At 38.4% G+C, this 21611-nt stretch overlaps 2 protein-coding genes across 2 annotated transcripts in view; both read left to right on the top strand.

The window, feature by feature from the left end:
* Positions 1-7975, top strand: part of LOC117535266 (endothelin-converting enzyme-like 1) — a gene marked incomplete in the record, with an annotated part of 79603 nt that extends 71628 nt beyond the window's left edge. The window contains 3 exon segments of the mRNA XM_034199665.1: positions 2598-2693; positions 5422-5498; positions 6824-7975. Coding sequence (XP_034055556.1) covers positions 2598-2693; positions 5422-5498; positions 6824-6923 — 273 coding nt within the window.
* Positions 7976-11248: 3273 nt separating this feature from the next.
* Positions 11249-21611, top strand: xaf1 (XIAP associated factor 1). Its single transcript, XM_034199664.1, has 7 exons — positions 11249-11384; positions 13057-13192; positions 13774-13830; positions 13933-14161; positions 15193-15260; positions 15556-15858; positions 20907-21611. Exons 1-7 carry the CDS (start codon positions 11347-11349, stop codon positions 20937-20939), a joined length of 864 nt encoding a protein of 287 aa, XP_034055555.1. The 5' UTR covers positions 11249-11346; the 3' UTR covers positions 20940-21611.

Genomic DNA, 21611 nt, shown 5'->3' with positions numbered 1-21611 from the left:
ACTACGGGTAGCGATGAGAAGTGAGGCAGGGACGAGCTCTGCCTCTCGTAAACCCACAGTAACTGGCTGGAGCGCGGGCACTAATTTAACGTGGGCACTTATTTTGTGAGCGCGCTCAAGCCAGTTACTGTGGGGTGAGGTGAGGCACAGATGAGCTCTGCCTCACCTCAGAATGCGTCACCCCACTGAAACTGGCTGGAAAGCGGGCCCTAAGCGCATGCCTGCACCATCTCACTGTATGTCACCAATGTAATGTTTGTAGATCCCTTTATTACATTTATCCTCGCCATCCATAGTCTCTAAATAACTTATTTCACGTATATATGATATTTAAGCCCGCTGGTCTCATCATACAACGGCAATGAAAAAAGCACCAGGGGAGGCAGCCATAACCTCTGCCGCACTGAAGGGGGCGCAAGTGAGCCCACAGGTTCTTGTTGCTACTGTTATTCTACGCAGAGACGGTAGATGCAAACAACAAGCTAGACTTTTGAAACTAGAGGAAGATAAGGAGGACTTTTACAAAAAAGTAATAGAGATTGTTGTCCAGAAGGATAGCATGGACTTCATCTTCAAGTCACGGTAAGACCACCATTCTAATGAAAATGGGATCTTACTAAGAAAGAACAATCCAATATTTAGATGTTGGGTATCCTTTTGTTGAACGGTCTGTTTAAGATGAATCGAAGCATCAGACCAAAAAAGCTTTTGAAAATAACCGAATATTTCGATTAAGGTCAAAATATAATATTTGTAAATCTGACTAAAGAGTCAGTGCCTCACCAGCCATGAACCTCACCGCACGTCACTGCTTCAGACATGCCCGCCGGCAAGTGACAACGCACGCGCCGCTGTGTGGACGGGCCGTTAGTGCTGTTTCCTGCTGGAAATGGTTGAAAATGAGAACAAAAGTAAAATGAAAGAAGATGTGTATTTTGCTATAAAATTAACATATACTTGTAAATAATAAATAAAACATCCTCATGCTGAGCAGAGACAATATATCTTTCTGAATGTGTTTTTGTTTTCGATGTGTTTTCCTCACCACATCAGGGGTGCTTTTTATTACGCTCAGCTGTCTCCTTGATTCCTTTCCTTGCCTTCAAGAGTCGTCAAAGCAACAGGCCTTAAACCAAATGACATTGCCTTGAGGTGTCGTTTTAAAGCAACATAAATGAAATATGACGCGAGGCACAGCTGCACCGGCTGTCCTTTGTTTTGTTCACCACTTTTTTTATAATCTCTCTCTGATGAGCAGAACAGTGTTCATGACAACTCCCAGATTTACATTTAATTCAATTGAAAATATTGCATAATGTGACAAGAATATACGGATGTCATACAACATCTGTACATTACCACACTTTAAGAGACATGCAATATATTTATAGCTTCTTTATATTCAATCAGGTTAAGATGCACGATAACACGGGAATAAGAGGAACAGATACAGTGGAAACATTTATAGCGTTATATATAAGATGTTTTTCTTTTGGTACACTCTTACATGTTAGTATGGTTTTTCTATGTTGCACACACTAAAAAGCATAATTGCTCACCTCTGTTTACCATATTTAAGTCACTATCTAAATAGTTGTTTTCAGGAACCGTAAAGCTACGATTGTGACATAATTTGACTGTTTTGAGTCTTTTGATAAGGAGAAAATCAATATATATGAACAAGTACAGAATGGTTAGTTCAGAGAGTTTCTTAATTGACTTCAGAGAATAATAACTTTCGTAAAATGTACGTAAATATACACCTGAACATCAGCAGGAGAGGACTCTTTAAAGTAGAGTCACTACATACTGATATACACCTGAACATCAGCAGGAGAGGACTCTTTAAAGTAGAGTCACTACATACTGATATACACCTGAACATCAGCAGGAGAGGACTCTTTAAAGTAGAGACACTACATACTGATATACACCTGAACATCAGCAGGAGAGGACTCTTTAAAGTAGAGACACTACATACTGATATACACCTGAACATCAGCAGGAGAGGACTCTTTAAAGTAGAGACACTACATACTGATATACACCTGAACATCAGCAGGAGAGGACTCTTTAAAGTAGAGACACTACATACTGATATACATCTGAACATCAGCAGGAGAGGACTCTTTAAAGTAGAGACACAACATACTGATATACACCTGAACATCAGCAGGAGAGGACTCTTTAAAGTAGAGACACTACATACTGATATACACCTGAACATCAGCAGGAGAGGACTCTTTAAAGTAGAGACACTACATACTGATATACACCTGAACATCAGCAGGAGAGGACTCTTTAAAGTAGAGTCACTACATACTGATATACACCTGAACATCAGCAGGAGAGGACTCTTTAAAGTAGAGACACTACATACTGATATACACCTGAACATCAGCAGGAGAGGACTCTTTAAAGTAGAGACACTACATACTGATATGAAGGTAGAAATTAGCATTAATACTGTAGTCCTCTTTAAGCTAAAAAAGTGTCTCTTGCCACTGCAACTTACAGAGAATAAGCTACTTTCAACACCAGGTGAAGGGTCATCATTTAATTAATACCTCTTATCTTTCTCTATCCTCTCTCTGCAGGCGTACCAGAAGTGGGTGAGGGAGCACGGTCCGGAGAGACCCCTCCCCGGACTCAAATACACACACGAGCAGCTGGTGTTCATCGCCTTTGCACAGGTACCATGTTTCCTCTGTTGACTTCAGTGAGGGCCAAAGTACACACATCCTGTACTCAAGTAGAAGTACAGATACTCGTGTTTAAAAATACTCTGGTAAAAGTAGAAGTACTCATTAAACTTCTTAACTCAAGTCAAAGTAAAGAGGCTTCAACATGTACTTCAGTAAAAAGTACCCATAACTAGCAGCTGCTTTAAAGAGTACCTGACCTCCCTTTATATTAATAGAACAATAATGTCATTGTTAGCTAATGAATGTTTCCATGCTGAACAACGGCAACATGACAACGTTTCCATTGGTCCCTCTTCTTTAGAGAAGACCAGGAAATTATGGATACACGGATCGTGTTCAAATCAATAGGCACGCAATGACTCTAAAGAATAATGATCACGCATCAAACACACATTCAGACTAAAGGAACCAGCTGTTAGGAAAATGAGAGAAGTAGAAAGTACAAGTATTTGAGTTCAACATGTAAGAAGTAGAAAGTACAGGTATTTGTGTTCAACATGTAAGAAGTAGAAAGTACAGGTATTTGAGTTCAACATGTGAGAAGTAGAAAGTACAGGTATTTGAGTTCAACATGTGAGAAGTAGAAAGTACAGGTATTTGTGTTCAACATGTGAGAAGTAGAAAGTACAGGTATTTGAGTTCAACATGTAAGAAGTAGAAAGTACAGGTATTTGAGTTCAACATGTAAGAAGTAGAAAGTTCAGGTATTTGAGTTCAACATGTAAGAAGTAGAAAGTACAGGTATTTGTGTTCAACATGTAAGAAGTAGAAAGTACAGGTATTTGAGTTCAACATGTAAGAAGTAGAAAGTACAGGTATTTGTGTTCAACATGAAAGAAGTAGAAAGTACAGGTATTTGAGTTCAACATGTAAGAAGTAGAAAGTACAGGTATTTGTGTTCAACATGTGAGAAGTAGAAAGTACAGGTATTTGTGTTCAACATGTAAGAAGTAGAAAGTACAGGTATTTGTGTTCAACATGTGAGAAGTAGAAAGTACAGGTATTTGTGTTCAACATGTAAGAAGTAGAAAGTACAGGTATTTGAGTTCAACATGTAAGAAGTAGAAAGTTCAGGTATTTGTGTTCAACATGTGAGAAGTAGAAAGTACAGGTATTTGTGTTCAACATGTAAGAAGTAGAAAGTTCAGGTATTTGAGTTCAACATGTAAGAAGTAGAAAGTACAGGTATTTGTGTTCAACATGTGAGAAGTAGAAAGTTCAGGTATTTGTGTTCAACATGTAAGAAGTAGAAAGTACAGGTATTTGGGTTCAACATGTAAGAAGTAGAAAGTTCAGGTATTTGAGTTCAACATGTAAGAAGTAGAAAGTTCAGGTATTTGTGTTCAACATGTGAGAAGTAGAAAGTACAGGTATTTGAGTTCAACATGTAAGAAGTAGAAAGTACAGGTATTTGTGTTCAACATGTAAGAAGTAGAAAGTACAGGTATTTGGGTTCAACATGTAAGAAGTAGAAAGTACAGGTATTTGTGTTCAACATGTAAGAAGTAGAAAGTTCAGGTATTTGTGTTCAACATGTGAGAAGTAGAAAGTACAGGTATTTGTGTTCAACATGTGAGAAGTAGAAAGTTCAGGTATTTGAGTTCAACATGTAAGAAGTAGAAAGTTCAGGTATTTGAGTTCAACATGTAAGAAGTAGAAAGTTCAGGTATTTGTGTTCAACATGTAAGAAGTAGAAAGTACAGGTATTTGAGTTCCACATGTAAGAAGTAGAAAGTACAGGTATTTGAGTTCAACATGTAAGAAGTAGAAAGTTCAGGTATTTGAGTTCAACATGTAAGAAGTAGAAAGTACAGGTATTTGAGTTCAACATGTAAGAAGTAGAAAGTACAGGTATTTGTGTTCAACATGTAAGAAGTAGAAAGTACAGGTATTTGAGTTCCACATGTAAGAAGTAGAAAGTACAGGTATTTGAGTTCAACATGTAAGAAGTAGAAAGTTCAGGTATTTGAGTTCAACATGTAAGAAGTAGAAAGTACAGGTATTTGAGTTCAACATGTAAGAAGTAGAAAGTTCAGGTATTTGAGTTCAAAATGTAAGAAGTAAAAGTAACAAGTCGTCAGAAAGATAAGTAGTGGAGTAAAGTACTGATATCAGAAACATGTACCTAAGTACAGTAACAAAGTATTTGTACTCCACTACTTCCCACCTCTGGTTGTCTTTCATCACATTTCCATATTCAGTGGTTTCAGTTCTTCTCAGCTGCAGTCTCACATCACAGAGAGCAGGTAGGAGTTAGACATGAATCCAACATTAGCACACAAGCATCCAGAGAGAAACGCAGCGCTGATGATGCTACGGTCGCTCTGAGCTCTGGACCCCCCCCCCCCACTATTATCATTGAATTTAAATGAAACCATTGACATGCAAAACTTAATGTAACTCTGGCACAATGTAGACTCGTTTTTTACACAACATGACGTCTTTTAGCTTTAAAACTCTAGCCATAGTGTTAGTACTTACATACACACATCTGTTTATAGTCCACATACCCAAGTATTATATATTAAGACACTAAACAGTTTCCTTATTGTACATTGTTTAACTTCTGTTCAATTCAACACCTACAGTATGTAGCTTATTGACTTCTTTTGTTGCTGTGCATATTTTTTGTCCATTTTTTATTATTTCATCCTAAAATGGAGTTGAGTTTTAACCCAATTCAAACTAAATATAAATAACAATCTTGTTTTTTCAGAACTGGTGTATGAAGAGGAGATCTCAGTCCATCTACCTGCAGCTGCTGACGGACAAACACGCTCCAGAGCACTACAGGTACACACACACACACACACACACACACACACACACACACACACACACACACACACACACACACACACACACACACACACACACACACACACACACATACACAGATATCTGGAAACAATATCATAGTATGGTACGTCAAAAAATACGAGACAACACAGTATGTCGAATCATTCAAAAATAATCACGTTATAGTATTTGAAAATAAAGGCAAAGTATAGTATGTCAAAAATATTAAACAAATACTACATAGTATATATAGTATGTTGAAAGTATCTGATAAAATGACATAGTACAGTAGAAAATGCTGAAAATATCAGGAAAAACCTCACTGTATAGTATACTAATATTATGAAGCCCACTTTTCAAATAAATTCAGTCAATTAAAGTTGAAAACATTTTTTTTTTTTAAATCTGAGGAAAAAAATGCCAAATCATTTATTTAGATTACGAGTTTGAAATAGAACCTTCATATTTCGCCTCATTACAATCACTCTGTTTTAAGGAATGAGCTTCCAACATGAAACCTGTGATTTAGACACACACACACACACACACACACACACACACACACACACACACACACACACACACACACACACACATACATACCATGTATACATCACTTCAGGGGACATTACATTGACTTACATGCATTTCCTGGAGACTTATCCTAACCTTAACCATAACCAACACATGCCTAACCCTAACCAAGTCTTCACCCTAAAATGAATGATTCCCCTCATGGGGACCTCCAATTTGTCCCCATAAGGGCGGCGAGTCCCCACACGTGACTGTGATAACAGATTTAGGTCCCCACAAGGATAGTAATGCTAGGCCTCACACACACACAGACACATATACGTATATATATATATTATTTATGAGCACTCTGAGGCACATTTTGTTTCTTAAATCATATTCAAGTGAAACGCATAATTTACCGACATTTGATTGATTTTGCTAACTTATAACTGAACTGATGAGGCAATAGACCTCTCCTCTAGTGAGTGGCCTCGGTATAGTATGTCAAAAATACTCATAGTTTAGTATGTTGACAACACTCAGTGTAAAACGATACATATATAACATTACATCACATGTCACTTGTTAGACGCTTTTATCCAAAGCGACTCACATACTCAATACTGTGGACAGGAGCTCTTTGGGGTGAAGTGTCTCAGGGACACAACGACATGCTGACTGCAGTGGGACTCGAACTCATCCTCTGATTCGCAGATCAGCGCATTACCCCACTGCGCCACACGCCAACATGAATGAAATGAAATGTAGTTTTCAGATCTAACCCTCCTGTCTCCTCCCTGCAGAGTGATCGGCAGCGTCTCCCAGTTCGATGAGTTTGCTCGAGTTTTCCACTGTCCGAAGAGTTCGCCCATGAACCCTGTGGACAAGTGCTCCGTATGGTGACCTCTGACCCCTGGGACCCTCCTCTTCTTGTTAACGAGCCTAATCTGCCTGTAAAGGAGGAACTTTCTAACATCATCACCTTTTCAATTAGGGGTGTTTTTACATCGTATGTACTAACCCATTCATCGTGTACATAAATATATATTTTTCTATGTTTACATTTACTTTCAAATCATCTATTTTTCTATTTTAGCAAGATATATCTCTTATGCATAGAACCCATGCACTACTTTGGTTTTAAATGACATGTTTTCTAGTCTGTAGCATCAATTTGAATCACTTCTCAGCAGAGTTAGCATGCAGCAGCGATGTGTGATCCGTAGCGTCCTCGTGCCTGCAGGCGAGCTGCTGGTCCTTCACATTGTGGGGTATTTGTGTCTGCAGAGAGAAATGTCCAGTGTTACCGTTATGACTGTGGTGATGTGTGCCTGCGTCGGTCTCTTGTTTCTGTGAGTGTTTGTACAGATTTGTCGCCTTTTTTTAAACAAATAAGAAGGACTCGTGGTGGATGTTTTTCTCAGGACTCGTAGCAAAAGTGCGGCGGCAAATGGAGGATTGTTGCGGCTTTATCTACATTCAACTCTCAGCCGACAGTTCAATCACAAAGGACCTGGTTGAAGCTTCAAAGACTGGTTCAAAAGACCTGGAACAAGAAGAATGATGATTGTTTCCTGACTTTATATCCACAGACAACTCAGCAAATAACGAGCCACCACTCTGTACATAAGAAAATGCGACTATGGGAGGTGGAGAATCACACATGTGTACGCAGTGTTACATTAAAAACATACTTTTGTATAAGCAACCTGTGTACAAACAAAACAAGAAGATATCTGTGCAGGTGAGAAGTATATCAGATGTTATCGGTGTATATCCTGAGAGTGCATGCCCCCCCCCCCCGCCTGACCATCATTACACCTGGATCAATACAGATGGAGGACACACACACACACACACACACACCATGAGTCTTTAGCTGCTATACTGCTGCTATCTCTTCCTCTCTGTTGGTCATCGTTTCCTGTTTGAATAAATACAGAGTTATCACTGTGTGCTTTGAGTCTGAATTCAGGTGTGTGTGTGTGTGTGTGTGTCCTAGCATTACTATACTTGTGGGGACCTAAATCTGTTTACATAGTCACGTGTGGGGACTCGCCTCCCTTATGGGGACAAAATGGAGGTCCCCATAAGGGGGATCATTAATTTTAGGGTGAAGACTTGGTTAGGTTAGGATAAGTCTCCAGGAAATGCATGTAAGTCAATGTAATGTCCCCTGAAGTTGATGTGTGTGTGTGTGTGTGTGTGTGTGTGTGTGTGTGTGTGTGTGTGTGTGTGTGTGTGCTCACTAAAGCTGCAAAAACAAAGCAGAAATCAAACATCTCATTTATAATGCAGCAGCAACAAGCTGTGCAGAACACGAGGGGGTCCGTTAAAACAAGACCCCCAGTTACTATCAATCTGCCAGATAGAAACTGAGTATTTCTCCCAGTAAACGGATCAGTGTCTTCAAAATCTGAGTCACAGTAATACCTGCTTTTTGGGGGTATAAAGTGCAACTTGTCTGAAAAGCATCAGGACCAGCTGCTGCGGCCCGGGCGCCGTGATAATGGCAGCCCACGGCTCCTAACACTAGGACGGGTCAATGCCTGTACTACGTGATGACAATAGGTTGAATCTAATCTAATACAAACAAATAATTCTTCATGGACTGGGGGACAAAAATACATCTGATGATTTTAGCGTGTAACATATTCTTATTAAATAAAAGGTAGAAACAAATCCAATTAAAAAGGGGTGTGTCCTATATGTCCAAACACAATGCTGTCACGGGATATTGAAGCTATTGTAAGAAATCTGGAGTTTTCAGTCGAGGAACGGCTGGATTTCAATAACAATATTCATATACAAAAGAAAAAAATGATGTATACAAATATACAAAACATAAAAAGCAATGTTCCGAAGACAACAATATGCCACAAAGAGAAGCAAAGTCAACCAACCAACAAGTCAATCAATTAATCAATCAATCAAGGGAACAATGAGGTTTCGTGACAGTTGCACTATATTAGAATAAAAAAGATTGTTATGTGAAAGAAGAAGGTAAAGTCAAAACGTGAAATAAAAGTTCTTGTCGCCACAGGGACTTTTTGGAAATGATTTTCAGATCAAAAATCTTTTTATTGTGTTTCGACAATGCATAACTGTTAGGGATTCATTTTGTCTTACTCCTAGGAGTCTAACATTTTCTGTGTGTTGACGTTTACGACCAACCCTGAGTCTGTTATCTGTCTTAAGGAATGGGAAGTCTCAGCGTCACAGAGGGTTTTAGGACTGTGAGAACGCTGGCTTCTAAGCACCACAGACAAGTGATTCAGCATTTACAGATGTTGGCGATATCTCCAGTGTCTCCAGGTGTTTACGCACCATCCCCCAATATGTGGATTAACTCTGTAAACTAGTTAAAAGGTCTATCGAGAGAGAGGCTGGTCAGATTTGACATGGCAACCCACCCTTGCAGTCAGAACCTCTGGCTGTGTGACGTGTGATATGAATTTCTCCGGCCGATACTTGTAATAAACATCAGTGTTTGACATCAAAGCTCCAACTCTCCTCGTGTCTCTCTGAGTCCTGACTCTCCATTGCTGCAGAAGTTTCCCTCACAATAACCAGTGTTTGTCATTTAGAAATGGAAAGCAAAATATATGCCCATACAAATGAGACGGTGGTTTGTACTGATTGTACATGCAAAGAGAAAAATAAATAACGGAAAGCACAAACAAACAATAACAACGACTAAAGTGATCTCTACATTCACTGCCAATGAGAATCATACCCACACATATTCACTAGAAATGTAGTTGAATATATATATATATATATATGCATGTCATACATATGCACATACATACATGAAACATATACTTATACAAACACACATGCCTAAGTTGCAGAAAGAAAGGACCAGGCTTCTTGAAATGTCCTGTTTGAGTGTAGAAGTGAATATCTGATCTTTAACAGCTCTAGTTTTTAAGAGGGGGTCAGGAGCCTTAACATGTCTGTGGTCATGTGACTAATGACTGATAATGCATGACAACAAAAGCTTTCTCTCAAATGTTGAACTGGCACAAAGAAAGTATTTATTAATGCCCTAAGGATTTCTGCAGAGCCAAAAAACATACGACTTTGATAGGGTTCATTCTCTGAAAAGGGGTGCGTCCAACTTGTCTAGAGCAGTTTAAATATATTCTTTAACTCCTAGCCTCCTTCCTTCCTTTCCTCTTGCTGCTCTCCTGGTGTTTGTCGCCCCCTTGTGGCAGCTGTGCATGACGACAAAAGCTTTCACTCAAATGTTAAACTGGCACTTGTAATTTAAGAAAGTATTGATTTCTGCAGAGGGTTCAGTCTGAAAAGGGGTGCGTCCAACTTGTCTGGTGCAGTTTTAATATTTGGTTTGGATTGAGAGTCAAAGGTTACACAGAGTGGTCAAAATAACAAAACAAGAGACATTCACAGCATGAAACGTATATAATACAGAACATGTTACTTCTAATTCTCTTTAACAGAATAACCAACCGGTCTCACAGTCTGCGTACAAATGACACGACTTTGCAAAGGCGTGCAATAGATACGCAGAAGTCCGTTTCTGCGTGCATATGATGCACCTCAAACATTACAACAAAGAGCTCTGTGGCTTCAGGCTGGATCGCCGTTCCAATGACAGTTTTAATGTTTGCGGTGCAATAAACGACACAGCAGCTTATTGGGTTATGGTTATGGTTAGAGTTAAATAAATGGCAAAGATATGTAGAAAATAAACGCATTTGAGATGCGTTCATAACAAACGTAACGTGGGAGTATCATATGCACGCAAAAAAGGACTTCTGCGTATCTATTGCACTAGCCTCCTGGCCTCCTTCCTTCTTTCCTTCCTTTCCTCATGCTGTTCTCTTCAAAGGGTCAAAGGTTATACAAAAGGATGCAACATGTGTACAAAAAGAGATGCAAAATAAGTCACATTTCCAAAAAAGAGACTATATTTTAAACATGAAGCGTATATAAGAACATGTTAATTCTCTTTCTTTCTTGGATTGAGAGTCAAAGGTTACACAAAAGGATGCAACAAGTGGTCAACAAGTATATTAATAACATTACACCCATAATAACTACATACAATGTTATATCTAATTTTCTTTAACAGAATAACACAGTAGTGACTAACTCCTCGCCTCCTAGACTTCTCCTTCCTTCCTTTCCTCCTTCTCTCGCTGGTGTTTGTCGCCCCCGTGTGGCAGCTGCGCAGAATAACAGCAGGTGGAGGAAAATGATTTCACTTTCTATTCTGCTGAATGGAAACGAAGCTCTTAAGTGAGAAAGTTAAACTTGTTGTGCTTCCAGAGCCTCATTCTTCCAGGATTTCTGTCAAATGGAGAAACGGGAGGACACGCGCACCTGCGGGCAGTGGTGAGTTCAGGGACATCCGGTGCAAATCACTTTAAAAAGTGTGTTTTAAAGTCGTTTTGACAATAAGTAGGCATATATATCGTGCTGTATATTGAATGTAGGAAGCGATTGATTGATTGAAAAGTTTATTAACAGCTTGTATATTGGGTACAGTACAGTACAGCTCAAAACATACAATTGTTAAGGGGATGCAGACCAGAGAAAGACTTTCGTCTTGTTTACATCAGGGTCCCCGATCCGATAAGGAACTCTTCAGTGTGGACAGAAGTTAAAGATTTCAGTGAGATTTTCTGTTTAACGAACAGTTCAACGAGCAGAGAGCAGGGCTAAAGTCCTTGTTGGTGCTTTATCTAAAAGGTTATCTAAATCTGAACACATTGTCCGACAGAAATGCAGAATCAATGCTAAACTAAGGAGGAACACACGTTATTTCTAGCCTCTTTTTGTGGTGATTTTGAAACTTTTCGTCGTCATTTTCTGTTGTTTTGGTCATTTCTGTAGATGTGCTTTTAATCTCTGGTCACAATGTTGTTGCGTGTAGTTGTTGTGTTTCTCTGTGTGGTCATTTTGTATGTAATTTGTGTCAATTGTATTTATTACTTCTATTTGTGTGGTGTTGCCCAATATGTTGGTCATTTTGTGGGTTTTTTGTCATTTTTTATATTTTTGTAGTCTTATGTATTAGTTTTGCATAATGACTTGTTTGTTTGTGTTTCTTTTGTTTAATTAGTCATGTGTCAGATATAGTTTTACTTTTTGTTAGCAGATTTAGACCTTTTGTCGATCTGCAGCAGAAAGGTGACTATTCTCACAGTTCTAGTTTAGCCATTCATCTCGGCGTTATTTATTAGATGCACACAAGTCGAGAGACATGAGAACCGACGAAGAAGGGGCGTGACTCCAACTGTCATATACCCCAGGTAGTGGGGTATATGCTCTTTCACAATCATGTGCCACAGGCTACCCAATGCACACAGTAGTAGTCGCAGCTACTTATATAAACAATATGTTACACAGTAATACATGGAGTCATACATATCTCTGTATGTTATACCCTATGGTTATACCTCAACACTTTTGTTTCACTGTTGTCTGCAGCCTGAGAGGAAACTCAGTCACTTTCACTTTCTATATTTAGATGGACCTATATAAGGAACTCCCTGGATTGCTACAGGAAGGACTAATGTTTGAATATGTTTGCCATTAAAGTTTCTAGTTAATTAAGAAATCTATATCTGTTTAGACTCCTGTCACCATAAGGGACTATATAAAGAATATTTAAAAGCGAAGGGGTTTTAATCTCAAAGCAGATTTTCTTCTACGTCAATAAAATAAAAATTAGAGTGAGTGTGAGGTTGAACCCACAAGCTGTTCCTGAACCTGTGATCATCCGTGAATAAGAATAAGTTATTAAAGCCTAATAACTAGCAGGCTGTTTCCGACTCCCTTTGTGATCGTTACAATATGAAACATTATATTGAAATAACCATGGAAATAACCAAGAGGATCCGCGCCAAACAAGGACTTTTTGTCAAGTCTGTTGAAGGCTGTGACTCTCCGGCAGCTCCATAATACTTCATTCAGATATTCTCACGTATTTAATTCAAATGTTGTGCTTATTACTAGACAGTATTTTAATTTGTAATCAACTTGTCCCTCTCTCCTCCCACAGCCACAAAGAAGTAGCAGAGGTAAACTTCGCTCTGCATGAAACTCACTGCAGCCGCTTCCTGGTGCTCTGCCCCGAGTGTGAGGAAACTGTTCCTCGAGAACAACTGGACACACACCGGGAGGAGCAACACACAGAGGTACGTACACACACACACACACACACACACACACACACACACACACACACACACACACACCACACACACACACACACCACACACACACACACACACACACACACACACCACACACACACACACACCACACACACACCACACACACACACACACACACACACACACACACACACACACACACACACACACACACACACACACACACACACACACACACACACCACACACACACACACACACACACACACACACACACACACACACACACACACACACACACACACACACACACACACACACACACACACACACACACACACACACACACACACACACACACACACCACACACACACACACACACACACACACACACACTACAACACTGGTCTAACTGCATCCTCAAAACAGCCATATTTATTTTGTTGTCGTCAATTTCCCTCTTTTATCTCTGACTTAATATCGTTGTTTGTTAAAAGTTAAAAGCCGTATTGAATGCACATTTTTGTTTATTGACATGTCTCACACACACACCCACACACACATACTCACACGTGGGTTTACAGCTGTGTTTGTTCGCAGGTGAGATGCTCCAGGTGTCACCAGAAGATGGAGCGATGTCAGCTGTTGGACCATGAGGTGAGGCTGGTGGTTCAAGATCTGAGAACTTTAAATAATAAAATATCCTGAATAATTGCCCAGGATCTTCCCTCCTCTGATCAGCTGTTCTCTGTCTCTCAGTCTGCTGAGTGTGAGCAGCGTCTGCAGGTCTGTCTCTTCTGTGATCTGGAGCTTCCTGTGAAGAACCTGCAGGATCACTCTGTGGTGTGTGGGAGTCGAACAGAGCTCTGCAGGGACTGCGGACGCTACATCACTCTGAAGCTGCTAAACGAACACACCTCCACCTGTCCGGGGACTCAGAGCGGATCAGAGCCTGCTGAGAACACCAGAGGACTGACACCTCATAAAGGTAAGAGGGGGGGTGGGGTTACTTTAATAAAGGGGTGTTGGGATGACGTATTTCGACACAAAAAAGCCCTTTTAGATTATTGCAATTGCTAATGTTGGGCTTTAAAGGAACTACAGCACGATCACATAACTTCACGTCACCACCGCTAAGCTAAAGGCGGCTAATGTTGGGCTATAAAGGAACTACAGCACGGTCACATGACTTCACGTCACCACCGCTAAGCTAAAGGAGGCTAATGTTGGGCTATAAAGGAACTACAGCACGGTCACATGACTTCACGTCACCACCGCTAAGCTAAAGGAGGCTAATGTTGGGCTATAAAGGAACCACAGCACGGTCACATGACTTCAAGACACCACCGCTAAGCTAAAGGAGGCTAATGTTGGGCTATAAAGGAACTACAGCACGGTCACATGACTTCACGTCACCACCACTAAGCTAAAGGAGGCTAATGTTGGGCTATAAAGGAACTACAGCACGGTCACATGACTTCACGTCACCACCGCTAAGATAAAGGAGACTAATGTTGGGCTATAAAGGAACTAGAGCACAGTCACATGACTTCACGTCACCACCGCTAAGATAAAGGAGACTAATGTTGGGCTATAAAGGAACTAGAGCACGATCACATGACTTCACGTCACCACCGCTAAGCTAAAGGATGCTAATGTTGGGCTATAAAGGAACTACAGCACGGTCACATGACTTCACGTCACCACCGCTAAGATAAAGGAGACTAATGTTGGGCTATAAAGGAACTAGAGCACGATCACATGACTTCACGTCACCACCGCTAAGATAAAGGAGACTAATGTTGGGCTATAAAGGAACTAGAGCACGATCACATGACTTCACGTCACCACCGCTAAGCTAAAGATTGCTAATGTTGGGCCTGATGACGTTTAGTCGTCATATTTAGACACTTGTTAGCAACTGCCGTTTTAAAATTCAACAGTGGGGTATTATTTACTGATGTATTTTATCATGTCTGTTTTATTAAATAATTCCCATATCTCTTCCCCTTTTTACAGCAACTATAACAGTGAATTGTACCAGATGTTTGGCCTCATTTCCAATCGAGGACATAGAGCTACACGAGGTATAAATCTTCTTCTGTCAACAATCACATTTGGTTTTCAACATCCAAGTAATATTTATATCTATATACGATAATACGATACTATAATACTTTAATGATCAGATTAAGTCAGAAATGTTACATCACAGCAGCTCCATGTGTAACATCAACAGACAGATATCAAGACACAATAAATGAGAAACAAACAACAAACATTTAACATAACATCACAATCACTGAGAGAAAACCTGCTCAAAGAGCCTGCAGCGAGCATTTGATCTGGGATTCAGCTCTGTATTTATTTCATCCAAACCAGATGGAGTGTGTTTCCTCATCATCCTCCAGGAGGCTGCAGGATGACAAGGATGAAGAGGAGGAGGACGAAGATGATGAGGATGATGGGGATGATGAGGAGGAGGATAAGCCAGAAGAGGAAGAGTGGAATGGGTGGGATGTTTCAGAGCGGGGGGCCACTGCCTCCAAAACCCCCCACTTCCTGTCAAAGAGACCCAGCAGAGACCCCAGAGGTGATACATTTGAGGAAGAAGACCCGGATCAGATCAGCTGTTGCCCTCACTGCCACCTGGCTCTGCCCCTCCCCACTCTGCGCTGGCACCAGGTAACTTCATTCATAATGTGACAAAGTACACACATCCTTTACTTAAGTAGAAGTACAGATGTTTAAAAATACTCTGGTGAAAGTAGAAGTACTGACTAAACGTCTTTACTCAAGTGAAAGTAAAGAGGCTTTGAAATGTACTTCAATAAAAAGTACCCATAACTAGCAGCTGCTTTAAAGAGTACCTGACCTCCCTTTATATTAATAGAACAATAATGTAATTGTTAGCTAATGAATGTTTCCATGCTGAACAACGGCAACATGACAACGTTTCCATTGGTCCCTCTTCTTTAGAGAAGACCAGGAAATGATGGATACACGGATCGTGTTCAAATCAATAGGCACGCAATGACTCTAAAGAATAATGATCACGCATCAAACACACATTCAGACTAAAGGAACCAGCTGTTTGGGAAATGAGAGAAGTAGAAAGTACAAGTATTTGAGTTCAACATGTAAGAAGTAGAAAGTACAGGTATTTGAGTTCAACATGTAAGAAGTAGAAAGTACAGGTATTTGAGTTCAACATGTAAGAAGTAGAAAGTACAGGTATTTGGAGTTCAACATGTAAGAAGTAGAAAGTACAGGTATTTAGTTCAACATGTAAGAATGTAGAAAGTACAGGTATTTGAGTTCAACATGTAAGAAGTAGAAAGTACAGGTATTTGAGTTCAACATGTAAGAAGTAGAAAGTACAGGTATTTGTGTTAAACATGTAAGAAAGTAGAAAGTACAGGTATTTGAGTTCAACATGTAAGAAGTAGAAAGTACAGGTATTTGAGTTCAACATGTAGAAGTAGAAAGTACAGGTATTTGAGTTCAACATGTAAGAAGTAGAAAGTACAGGTATTTGAGTTCAACATGTAAGAAGTAGAAAGTACAGGTATTTGTGTTAAACATGTAAGAAGTAGAAAGTACAGGTATTTGTGTTAAACATGTAAGAAGTAGAAAGTACAGGTATTTGGGTTCAACATGTAAGAAGTAGAAAGTACAGGTATTTGTGTTAAACATGTAAGAAGTAGAAAGTACAGGTATTTGAGTTCAACATGTAAGAAGTAGAAAGTACAGGTATTTGAGTTCAACATGTAAGAAGTAAAAGTACAGGTATTGAGTTCAACATGTAAAAGAAGTAGAAAGTACAGGTATTTGGGTTCAACATGTAAGAAGTAGAAAGTACAGGTATTTGAGTTCAACATGTAAGAAGTAGAAAGTACAGGTATTTGGGTTCAACATGTAAGAAGTAGAAAGTACAGGTATTTGAGTTTAACATGTGAGAAGTAGAAAGTACAGGTATTTGTGTTCAACATGAAAGAAGTAGAAAGTACAGGTATTTGAGTTCAACATGTAAGAAGTAGAAAGTACAGGTATTTGTGTTAAACATGTAAGAAGTAGAAAGTACAGGTATTTGGTGTTAACATGTAAGAAGTAGAAAGTACAGGTATTTGTGTTCAACATGTAAGAAGTAGAAAGTACAGGTATTTGTGTTCAACATGTAAGAAGTAGAAAGTACAGGTATTTGTGTTCAACATGTAAGAAGTAGAAGTACAGGTATTTGTGTTCAACATGTAAGAAGTAGAAAGTACAGGTATTTGGGTTCAAAATGTAAGAAGTAGAAAGTACAGGTATTTGTGTTCAACATGTAAGAAGTAGAAAGTACAGGTATTTGAGTTCAACATGTAAGAAGTAGAAAGTACAGGTATTTGAGTTCAACATGTAAGAAGTAGAAAGTACAGGTATTTGTGTTCAACATGTAAGAAGTAGAAAGTACAGGTATTTGTGTTCAACATGTGAGAAGTAGAAAGTACAGGTATTTGTGTTCAACATGTAAGAAGTAGAAAGTACAGGTATTTATGTTCAACATGTAAGAAGTAGAAAGTACAGGTATTTGTGTTCAACATGTAAGAAGTAGAAAGTACAGGTATTTATGTTCAACATGTGAGAAGTAGAAAGTACAGGTATTTGTGTTCAACATGTAAGAAGTAGAAAGTACAGGTATTTGGGTTCAACATGTAAGAAGTAGAAAGTACAGGTATTTGTGTTCAACATGTAAGAAGTAGAAAGTACAGGTATTTGTGTTCAACATGTAAGAAGTAGAAAGTACAGGTATTTGTGTTCAACATGTAAGAAGTAGAAAGTACAGGTATTTGTGTTCAACATGTAAGAAGTAGAAAGTACAGGTATTTGGGTTCAACATGTAAGAAGTAGAAAGTACAGGTATTTGTGTTCAACATGTAAGAAGTAGAAAGTACAGGTATTTGTGTTCAACATGTAAGAAGTAGAAGTACAGGTATTTGTGTTCAACATGTAAGAAGTAGAAAGTACAGGTATTTGGGTTCAACATGTAAGAAGTAGAAAGTACAGGTATTTGTGTTCAACATGTAAGAAGTAGAAAGTACAGGTATTTGAGTTCAACATGTGAGAAGTAGAAAGTACAGGTATTTGTGTTCAACATGTAAGAAGTAGAAAGTACAGGTATTTGTGTTCAACATGTAAGAAGTAGAAAGTACAGGTATTTGGGTTCAACATGTAAGAAGTAGAAAGTACAGGTATTTGTGTTCAACATGTAAGAAGTAGAAAGTTCAGGTATTTGTGTTCAACATGTGAGAAGTAGAAAGTACAGGTATTTGTGTTCAACATGTAAGAAGTAGAAAGTACAGGTATTTGTGTTCAACATGTAAGAAGTAGAAAGTACAGGTATTTGTGTTCAACATGTAAGAAGTAGAAAGTACAGGTATTTGAGTTCAACATGTAAGAAGTAGAAAGTACAGGTATTTGTGTTCAACATGTAAGAAGTAGAGAGTACAGGTATTTGTGTTCAACATGTAAGAAGTAGAAAGTACAGGTATTTGTGTTCAACATGTAAGAAGTAGAGAGTACAGGTATTTGTGTTCAACATGTAAGAAGTAGAAAGTACAGGTATTTGGGTTCAACATGTAAGAAGTAGAAAGTACAGGTATTTGTGTTCAACATGTAAGAAGTAGAAAGTACAGGTATTTGTGTTCAACATGTAAGAAGTAGAAAGTACAGGTATTTGTGTTCAACATGTAAGAAGTAGAAAGTACAGGTATTTGTGTTCAACATGTAAGAAGTAGAAAGTACAGGTATTTAGTTCAACATGTAGAGAAGTAGAAAGTACAGGTATTTGTGTCAACATGTAAGAAGTAGAAAGTACAGGTATGTAGTGTTCAACATGTAAGAAGTAGAAAGTACAGGTATTTGTGTTCAACATGTAAGAAGTAGAAAGTACAGGTATTTGTGTTCAACATGTAAGAAGTAGAAAGTACAGGTATTTGTGTTCAACATGTAAGAAGTAGAAAGTACAGGTATTTGGGTTCAACATGTAAGAAGTAGAAAGTACAGGTATTTGGGTTCAACATGTAAGAAGTAGAAAGTACAGGTATTTGTGTTCAACATGTAAGAAGTAGAAAGTACAGGTATTTGTGTTCAACATGTAAGAAGTAGAAAGTACAGGTATTTGTGTTCAACATGTAAGAAGTAGAAAGTACAGGTATTTGTGTTCAACATGTAAGAAGTAGAAAGTACAGGTATTTGTGTTCAACATGTAAGAAGTAGAAAGTACAGGTATTTGGGTTCAACATGTAAGAAGTAGAAAGTACAGGTATTTGAGTTCAACATGTAAGAAGTAGAAAGTACAGGTATTTGAGTTCAACATGTGAGAAGTAGAAAGTACAGGTATTTGTGTTCAACATGTAAGAAGTAGAAAGTACAGGTATTTGTGTTCAACATGTAAGAAGTAGAAAGTACAGGTATTTGGGTTCAACATGTAAGAAGTAGAAAGTACAGGTATTTGTGTTCAACATGTAAGAAGTCAAAGTAAAAAGTCGTCAGAAAAATAAGTAGTGGAGTAAAGTACTGATACCAGAAAAATGTACTTGAGTACAGTAACAAAGTATTTGTACTCCCAGTACTTCCCACCTCTGTTGAATACTAGTTAAATATTAACATGCTAAGCTGTGTGTGTTTTTTAATTGTATTATTGGCCTGATTTTCACTGTGGTTAGAGTCAGTATGGAGTATGGAGTCAGTATGGAGCACAGTTGCAGATTGAAAACCCACGACTTCACATTGGCAAATAAAAAAAGGAAATAAAAACCTTCTCATTTAGTTTACGTTACATTTTCCAAAGCGACTGACGATAATGTGTAATCAACCATGAAGATACAAACCAAGAGTCCTGCAAGTACATAAGACAAACCTGTCTAGAGTGCAAAGTACACAGATAAGTAAAGTACATTTACTCAAGTACTTTGAGATCATTGTACTTTACTTGAGTATTTCCATTTCATGCTACTTTATAAAATATAAAAATAAATCCTAACATTTACAATAACTAAGTGTTTCTCAAACGTTTTCATACCAAGGACCACTTAACCAATAAAAAAAACACTCCATCTAACTCCACAAATATCTAAAAACACATCGTTTTTTACAAATCGCCTGAAAATGGTACAAACAAGTGGCAACATGTGTGATGAAGGTGTTTATCTGGGCTATATCATGCAATCGAAATGAAACTTAAACTCGCTCCATTGCGGAGATATTCCTGCGAGAGTGCGGAAAACTTAAATTAATTTATTTATTTCAAATGTGACATTTTACCAATATACTCACGGACCACTAGGGGGCGGACCACACTTTGAGAAGCACTGCTCCAGAGCGTTCTACTCTAACTAGTAGGCATTAGTCAAAAATAAAATATAAAAATAAATCCTAACATTTACAATAACTCCAGAGCGTTGTAAAGTCCAAAAATGTAACATCAACTCAATAAATATAGCTGTAATCATTTCCAAAATCCAGATGTTTTCCTCCATATTCGATATTTGAAAGCAGTTACCCTTTAAAGACAGGCGATACAGAACCACATGCTGCTTTCATGTGACCACAACAAGAAGCATAGCATGACAACATCATCAAATCATCAAGAGACAAGCTTCAGATTTAAAATAAAGGGCACTCAGTGCAGCCCTCGTTTGTATAAATTGTAAAACAAAATGTTAAAATGATTCTTCTTCCTCTGTTTTTAGACGAAGTGCCAAATCCACGTCGGCTTGAAGTGAAGAGAAAGAACTGGAGAACAGACTGTTTCAATATGGAGACATATATAACCTGTTCAGATGTTTTTCATTACTTTATGTTTAAATGTTCGTGAACATTCAGTTTCTGGATTTAAAGGCCCTTTAATTTGACTGCATGACTTTGTGGTTAATACTGTTTTATATAGATTATCACATCTGTAATACAGTGAAGTTCCTTTTGTTAAATACCCATTCAGATACAACAGTAATGCTTAATACTTGTGTATCACTGTGTTGTGCGACATTAACCCAGCTGCTGCTAAAGTTAAAAGTGTACGTGCCAAAATATGAAATGCCTTAATGTCTGATTCACACTTTCAAATATATATAAACTGCAGGAGAAAACTCCATTTAGAAACCTTCGGATGCATTTTATTTTGGATGTGGTTCCACGTATCTCTTCTTCTTATTCTTCCTGGTTTGTTTCTAGTTTTTGTTCATCTCTGCTTTTCTTTTTGTTTAACCGAACAACAACCTGCTCCTACAGCTTCTTGTCTTTATGTTGACTAGCTTTTATTCAAAATAAAGCTTTCCTTCTGTGGGCAATCCCTACTTTATGTTCAAATGTACATTCAGTTTCTGGATTGAATGGCTTTTTAATTTGACTGCATGACTTTTGTGCTTGCCTTCATAAAGATGGTTACAACTGTAAAA

Source organism: Gymnodraco acuticeps, unplaced genomic scaffold, assembly GCF_902827175.1.
Source record: "Gymnodraco acuticeps unplaced genomic scaffold, fGymAcu1.1, whole genome shotgun sequence".
NCBI classification, from domain to species: domain Eukaryota; kingdom Metazoa; phylum Chordata; class Actinopteri; order Perciformes; family Bathydraconidae; genus Gymnodraco; species Gymnodraco acuticeps.
Note: the sequence above shows the minus strand (reverse complement) of the source record. Positions and strands in the feature narration are given on the sequence as shown.